Source organism: Eschscholzia californica, unplaced genomic scaffold (genome assembly GCF_041429995.1).
Source record: "Eschscholzia californica isolate CP2 unplaced genomic scaffold, dmEscCali1.0.p SCAF_1, whole genome shotgun sequence".
NCBI lineage: Eukaryota > Viridiplantae > Streptophyta > Magnoliopsida > Ranunculales > Papaveraceae > Eschscholzia > Eschscholzia californica.
The window spans coordinates 61,589,231-61,597,930 of record NW_028238198.1 but is presented as its reverse complement, the minus strand read 5'-3'; the positions used below and the strand labels follow the sequence as shown (position 1 = coordinate 61,597,930).

At 38.2% G+C, this 8,700-nt stretch overlaps 1 protein-coding gene across 1 annotated transcript; it reads right to left on the bottom strand.

The window, feature by feature from the left end:
- Positions 1 to 3,082: 3,082 nt before the first annotated feature.
- On the bottom strand, positions 3,083 to 6,985 carry LOC147568025 (oligopeptide transporter 5-like). Its single transcript, XM_086658892.1, has 7 exons — positions 6,964 to 6,985; positions 6,443 to 6,891; positions 5,489 to 5,586; positions 4,829 to 5,401; positions 4,488 to 4,749; positions 4,223 to 4,408; positions 3,083 to 3,827 (listed from the first exon to the last, which is right to left on the bottom strand). Exons 1-7 carry the CDS (start codon positions 6,983 to 6,985, stop codon positions 3,204 to 3,206), a joined length of 2,214 nt encoding a protein of 737 aa, XP_086515018.1. The 3' UTR covers positions 3,083 to 3,203.
- Between the last annotated feature and the right edge of the window lie 1,715 nt (positions 6,986 to 8,700).

Sequence of the window (8,700 nt, the reverse complement as noted above, 5' to 3'; positions counted from 1 at the left end):
GGAGAAAGCTCAGCGTTACTTTGTTCACGGTTGTATGGGAAAGTCCTGGCCATCCTACGTATCAAAGGAAAAACACACTCAGGAATTCCTCACACGAGTACAAGACAGGCTAACTGAAAATCGCGTGCAAAATGGAGGCATGTACAAAATAAAGACACTTACGAATCAAGAACGCGTATAGACGAGTCACGTTAAATTGAGGTATTTTCCGTACTACTTACATGATTGAGCAATTTTTTCTAAAATTATTGCTAAAGTAGGGGGCCAGGCACGAAAATTTTTTATTAAGACATTTATTTATTTCATATCTACAAATATTTACATTCTTATTCCTATACGAATCAAACACCTAATTAGGAATATGTCAGGAATCAAATTACCATTCCTGGTCAAACCAAACATCAAACTACAGTAATCTGATTTCCAGAGATCACGTTACGGGAATGTGATTCCTTGGAATCACATTCTATTCCCGCGCGCCAAACCTGGCCTTATAGGTATGCTATAAAAGATGTCTTTGTATAGCATTAATTTCAACAAAAATCAAATAAAGGCTAAACTAGGAAGTATGATATTGAAATTGTGGAAACATCACAATGAAAATTATGGTGTCCTACAAAACTTCACACTTATAGGTATGCTAGAGAAGATGTATTTGTATAGCATTTCAACAAAAAATCAAATAAAGGCTGAACTGGAAAGCATGACACTGAAATTGTGGAAATCATCACATGGAAATTATGGTGCCCTGCAAAACTTCACATTTATAGGTATGCATTTCAACAAAAAAAATTAAATAAAGACTAAAAGGGAAAGCATGACATTGAAAGAGCACATAAGTTGATGAGGTTTCTTTTGTCGTTGTATACCACCTCACTTGCACACTTCTATTCCGTGGATTATTGTATTAGTGCTTCACAAAAAAGAAAATTTAAGCTCCAAATTTTCTTTTTACTATATACTTTTCTGTTGAAAATGCTAACATACTTGGTAGTGAATAACGAGACAATCATCAAATTAATACCGAGTGCAGCTTTAACAGATAACCAATTGGACAAACAAAAATTATACTTAATCAATCTTATTTTATACTTCCATCGTGCAAGCGCTAGAGATATATGTGTACAGTTTAGTGATGGCAGTAGTAGTCGTTCAGTCGAAAATATTGGCGATGGTGGTCAGAAGTTGTGGTGGTGGAGATGTGAAGATGAAAATTAAGAGGCAAAATAATACAACTTCGTAAGTTTTTTGGTTGAAAATAAAGATGGGCCTAAGTCAATCTCGATGGAACGGGTGTTTAACATTATTTTGGGCGTAATTTCATTTTAGCCCCTAAAGGTGTTTCTAAAGAAATTGAAATTCTTTTTGCCCTTCGAAGTTAGATCGGACAGCTATGGGCGGCAAAATGGCGAGTTGGTTACAAATAAGGGGGTCAAGACGAAAGTAACCATTTTCTTATCTACATAAAGCGACTCAACCAACTTCATTCCTTGACTCACTAAAAACAAATCCCCCCCCCCTTCCCAAAAAAAGAAAAAAGAAAAAAGTTCTCTTCCGGTGTCTGTCAGTGACTACCTGTGTTGACCAAAAACTACACCTGGGCCCTCGACGATAAAATATCCATTGAGACGTCAAGCCCAACTCGGCTCGCTTGTCCTTGTTTGGGCCCAGCCCAGAAGTCTCTTAATGGGCCCTCGTCAACTAGACCCTAAAACTCGTGTCAAGGCTCAATCACGTGCAAAGAGTTTCCACACGCACAAAACTCCACACGCCCTAATCTCCACACGTCTGGCGCTCGACACGTCTATATCTCCACGCACCACGTGTAAGAGATTATTTAATGAAGAGATCCTCTACATGTCAAATATATCCATAATGACAAAGATCTCAGACTTGGTCAACGTAACTCCAGCAACGAATATCCCCCCATTTATGAAAGGCATAACATGGTAACGTCTCACATAAATAATGAGACCATGTACATGCACACTGAGAGTCATTACTAGAGAACATGCAGAACCGTTGTGCATGTACAACTCGTGCACACGTCACCACATCCCAGGTATCTTTCCATGCATTTACTCTGTAGTGGTCAAGCCTTTACTCCCCCCAACGGATCACTCCTCAAGCATATATAAAGAGGAGCACTTTCATTTCTCAGATCATTGAATGCAGAGCAAAGCAACCCATACTACTTCTTCTTTCTCCACTCGCTCTTTGTTCTTCGACTGTCCTTGAGACATTTTGCATACAAGTTCACCTGGTTCTGGTCGTCGACACTACTAGACGCCTCAAGGGTGTTAAAGCTTATCCTTGTTCGACGCTTCCTCTTCCTGCTCGACGCTTCCTGCTCGACGCTTCCTGTTCGACGCTTTCGGCTCGACGCTTCCTGCTCGACGCTTCCAGACGTCTTCGAGGAGATCACAACCTTCTTCTTGCTCGACGCTACTGGTAACATCCACTCTCATACTTCTGATCATTTCACTCCCGTAGATTCGAACTCCGGTCATTCTACGAGCCTAGCCACTCTCTGATTATACATCAACGGTTACATCCTCAGGCATTTCGTTTATTATTCATTGTAATACTTTGCTGACTTGACCGTCGGAGGGCCCTTGGCAGGCATCATCCCGGTGTCCCCCAAGTCTTCACGGGTTTGTTCGTGTTTGTTCACTTTCTTTTGCAGGTTTCTTTTAGACGTTGTTGGTGCCCATCAATCAAGAATTCGACGTTTGGAATTCCAGAAGACGTTCACGCTTCCGACCTCCTGACTTCCGACCCGTAGACTTCTCACCCTCTACACTACCCCATTGCCAAAACTTTGTTAATGTGCTAAAGGGAAGTTACATTATCCCATCTTAGAGATGAGACATCCTCGAAAAGAACCCAAATCCCAACAAGTTGTCCCTGCTTTTGACTACATTTTTGTTGGAAAATGCTCCACGAGCCAACTCGAAAGGCCTTGACGACACTTACTAAGATTGAGAAATTCCCATTAGAGAAGTCTGTGACTATTAACGTTGTAAGATTATATCATCAAAACTAAAGAGTTATTCTCTAGCACAGTAACTATATATATAAATGTAAAATAACCATTTATTTTGGAAAAAACTATTCGAAGTTCACATTCATGTCTTTCATAAAGCTTAACGAATGTAAACTCATAAGTTAGAATCTGAATAAGCAATTCCATAATATGCGCGTTAGTGAACAACCGGACAACCATCTACACTAATACTAGGTGCAGTAGGGCAGGTAGCAAGAGGACAGTGATCATCCCAATCCAGTCCCCACCAATTCATTCCATAAATACCTTCCATACTAAGTGTAAACGTCGTTAAGAGAGCTACAAATGCAGTCCCAATAGAAAGGCCATTACCCAAATGGTAATTGTACTTAGCCCACCACCCTTTGTGTTTTTTGTACACGAACAAGTTAAAGAAAATAGCCAGTGCGAACCAAGACAAGAAATTGATAGCAGCAGCTGGGGGCGAGCTTTGTACAGCAGAAAAAATGACAGGAACATTGATAAGTTTAATCCACTTCTTCTCGGGGAACTTACGTCCGAGTAACCAGGCAAGCACAGTAGCGAGCACTCCAACAAGAAAAAAGTAGTAGACATTCTTGTACTGGCCATGAGGTGCAAAAACATGGGTTGGCCCAACCCCACCCCAAACCATGCTGTGGCTAAACATTCGGTGCTCAGTCGGACATGTCCATGGGCTCCCAACCGGAAGTCTTTTTTTGTCGCAAATGTTGTCCACACTACTCAAGAACCACCATGTTGTACCAAAGCTGGCTGAATATGAGATGAATGAGCCCACAATCTGTAGATTTCAGAACCATTGTAGAAAAACTAAATAAGTTAATATATGAATCAAATCTAGCTATCTACCTTGTATAACTCATATCACAATGCTAGTCGGTCGACTGGGTTTAGTGACTTGGCCTCCGACTATTGTAGTCGATGAGTTGCTTGTGTTCTTTGTGTCAAACTCTAGTAACATGAATATTTTGATGAGTAACTCTAGTGGAAAGAGTTGATTGTTTAGTAAAACAAGTAGACCGGCCTTTCACCAAACTCAGATTAGGTGATATACCAAGGAGCGAAAACGTGGGGGCTATACCAAGTACTTTACAAGTTTAACTTGTTCTTCTATCGAATTGACCGACACCATTGAACTCAAAAAGGAGTTCGTTTATGCATCGTTAGTTTGTTTACCTGAGCAATGAACAATGACCTTGGAGGAATCTTCATGTAATGTCCGATCTTAAGTTCCGTAAGGATAGTCGTGGTGGTATCCATGGTGCAGATGCAAAAACTTTTAAAAGCCAAGTTGGCAAGAGGGTAGCCTGGATAGAGTATTCCCATTACCAACTCCGAGAGCCCGTAAATATCTATGCCTGCCTGCTCTCAAATAACACTACCAACTATTAGGTTTCGATAGTATAAACTACATAACTCATAAAATGTTTATCATTCTTACTTGGCCTGTGGTGGCAGCAATCACACTTGCCGGAAGAGTTAGAATGAAAGGGAATAAGTATCCCAACATAACTCCCCAGTATGGGATCTGAAAACCTTGTCCGAAGTAGATCGAATTAATTATGGCAAGAGAGATCATAACAACTATGATCGCATAAAACCACCACTGCGGAATCGGTTTATAAGACTTCATCAACCTATTATGAACATCATTATATTGGTCTTGACCTTTCAATGCCTTCCTGAATACATCCCAGCTCTCTCTACACACAAAAGTTATAATTCTTAGTTAAGTTGCTGTAATTGAGTGAAGGAAGCAATCGAGAAGGAGGCATCAATCACCTGGCATAATAAAGAATGAAGTAAGTGAAAGCAGCTGTTTCAGATGCAAACCTAAATCCGTAAGAATAGATAAGGAAGACACCCATATAGATGATTGAGTAATTATCATACGCATTCTTGTTAAGAGACAAATCTTCATTAACAACTCGGGAGACATTATAAGTTTGTCCATTCGAATCAAATAGATCACTAGAGAATAAAGGGAACTTTTTGGTATCGTACAAATTAGTCCAATACGAGATCGGAACTATAATATACGAGACTAGAATGAAACCAACCATAATATTTACGACCGTAAACATCGGAAGAGCTAAGGGATTTGATAAGAAACCAGTAATAGTATTCCAGTCCAGTGAGAAGGATCCAATGCCAAGACCATGAAGACCAGAACCAATTTGTTGGGCAAAAATCGATTTTTTCCAAACCAAACAGACAAGTGAAATAGTACTAATAGAAGGAAAGAAATAGTTGGGGATAATATGATAGGCAAAGCTTGAAACAGCTACTATCATGAAAAACTGTAGTCCTGTTAGTTGTCTTTTAGCCCTTGGAGTACTCGCTTCGTGCAACAACCTACATAAAGAAATGTTAGTTACATTCTCTTTTGTATTTCTAACCATAAACATATATATAGAGTGAGTGAGCGAGAGACGGAGAGACCTGTAGAGAGAGACATCAAGAAGAGTATAAGGCCACCACATATAAGGAGAATTGACGAGGAACTTCATAAATATTCCGGCAAATCCATAACCAACCATCTATTGAAAAAAACATGGATAAGCATATAGAGGAAATTTACATACCCTACTTATTTACACTTAAAGATGAAGTATTGTTTAAATAATAAAATTTGAAATTTTTGTAGAACTAGAAATTAGTCCTTTAGTAAAAGATTATGGATTTCACCAATTCATCCAATGGATATATGAATCACAACAGCTCATATGAATATGTATAAAGGTCTTATTAACCACACGATTGGGTCATCAAAGAAAAGGGTGAAGTGATGACCGTACGTTCATTTCAAGGCTTGCTTGATTGTTGTAGGAGTCTCACATCGCTTGAGAGAGTGTGTAGAATTTGGGTGTAGGTTTAAGCTCAAGTTTTGCAAGTGTGAGGCCTCAACCTTCAAAGAAAATACTGTAGACATTGGGCTTTTTTAGAGTATGTAGAAGACAGTGTAAATGAAGGGTAAACTAATAAAGAATAGAGGTGAATATAAGATTTGTAATAAGCTGGGAGTGCTGATAAGATTGTTTTTTAGAGTTAGTTACAGCTCGTTCGCTCTCTCCTCTCGAATTGATAGTTATAGGGTTGGACATAGATATCTAAAACAGAAACAATATCGATAATTGTTAAGGACCTTGTCTCTTGTAGCCCAGTTGGTTGAGATGCTTTCCAGTGCTCCCAACATGTCATGGGCTCGAGACAGTTTGTAAAGAAAGTGTTTTGGACATGTCACTTCATTATAGATTTATGGTTTTGTGCAATACAATATATAACCACATAAACATAATAGAAATCTAAGAATCACATTTCATTCATGATTGTCAAACAAACCTATAAGAGTTTATTATTGAATAGTTTGTAAAGAAAGTGATTCGGATCACTAACCTGAGTGGTTTGAATTAACACAAATGACGCCCAAAAACTTATAGTTTTGTGGTATAAAGCCTTGCTTATGGTAACAATGAGTAGAGCAAATGGACCGTCGCCGCCTGAAGACGCAAGTATATTCAACACGACATGCTCTTTAATATTAAATGGTCCTGGATTCATCGAAAATGTCCAATTTATGATTGGTACTCTTATGGGTTTTGTCGGAAGAGTTGCTGCCATTAGCTTTCCACATACAAGTGTGAGGATTGTGAAACATGAAGCTTCGATAATGACAGGGCTTTGACGAAGTGCCAACGATTGTGAGAAAACGGCTAAGCAAACGCATACAGATGGGCCTATTATCCATGTTCGAAATGTTAAGACTGGTAATGTTGGATCATCTGTTATGGGAACTGTTAACCTAACTTGCTCAATTGGTGAGTCATTGATTTCATCCTCACCATCTGCAAAGTAGCAATACTAGTTAGAGAATATATGAATATGTATGTGTGTATAAAGACTGAAAGAGAGAGAACCTGATTTTTCTTTGATCTCCATGATGAACTTGTAAATGGGGTAGTATTGTAAAATCTATATACAAATAACAACTAAGGAAATGGTAGAAAACCTAGAGAGCTTTCCTTGATCACTACAATATTTTTATGGGAATGGAAAGATATGATGCAATTTAGAAAGGCGCCATGTCCTTTGGCATATCTCTCAACACTTCCCTTTTGCAGCGTGTGGTGACAATAAGTAAATTACGAGGAGGCAGACAAGAACGCCAAAGATCTAGGACTTCTCCAATTTAATAGGAAGACTACATGGAGCATTCAAATATTATCACCATTTATAGCTAAAAAGTTCCTTCCATCTTTAGTTATGTAGTGGTTTTACAAGTGATGGGCACCAAAACTGCACACCACAACTTGTTAGGACCAAGGTTTAAACCAATGCGACCCATTTATGGACAGTCTCTTACTATGACCAAATGGGCCATGGTGTGTCAAAATTTCCGTACTTGCGCCACCCTGTCTAGTCATACCCTTTCAGAGAACGTGAAACAATGTACCACAAATGTGAACTAACACGACAAGCAACAAACTATCAGACCGGAACTCCGGCGAAGGGAAACCCCTTCACCGGAGTTTCTAGAGAGAGAGAGAGAGTGAATTTTTTTTTTTTTTTTTGTATCTTTACAGGTCGTCGGCCGGAAAATATTCTAGGCCGGCGACTTGGTCGGAGAAGACAGAGAGAGTGGCGGGGAGAGAGGGGAGAGAGAGAGAGAGAGGTAAAAAATATTCCCCATAAAATAAAATTGTCAAACAAAATTGACCAATTCTTCACACCGAAAACTATTTTGCTTTCCCCAAAGCGCTGACCTTTTCTTACTTTTTCATCTATGTCCTTGTGATGTTTGACTTAAATTCTTTTTTTTTATGCTAACATATGCAACTGTGGTTTTACTAAAGACAACTATTGGACAAAAGTAACTTATATAAAACTAATTAAAATAGTGTTCTAAATTGCTAACCAGCACCAAAAACAAAAATCAAGTATAATCGAATTTTTGTTCCACATTGCACACAACTCCAGATTTTACTCAAAAAATTTACTGGACAAAAATAGTTGAAAATAATTAATTACGTCTTGTCTTAAATTGCTGAACCAACACTAAAAGCAAAATAACAACCATAACCGATTCCACCAAGTATTCTTGCGGGTTCAAATTTCTTCTTTAGACAAGATTACCACAATTAATTGTTCTAAAAAAGTTTAATTGAACATTAAGTTAAAAATTTAATCAAATATCAACAAAAATTCAAACATATTATATTCCAATGAGAGCATCACATGTTTTAATTAGAGGTAGAACCCAATAGTCCCTTTCAAATGCACATAATTGACAATATTGATTATATAAGTGGAATTTGAGCATTTTCTTTCAAAATTGCCTTCACAAAGTGATTTCCCCTCTTAGATATAACAAGTACACCAATTTTTTGTTGTACTGGAACACCTCTTTTAGCAGTATATAAGTTTTATTCTATTTATCTGAGAGTACGCATAAAACACAGTCGAAAGTAGTAGCAAATAAACAACCCATATCAAGTAACGTGAACCAATCACCCTTGCCACAATATTCTTCATAATGATTCAGTCTTCCTTCAATATATCTATATTGATCACCACCCAAATGCTCATTGAACATATATTCATCTTTCTCTAGTTATTATTTTTCGGGTTTAATTTCGAGTAATTTATTTTTTCAG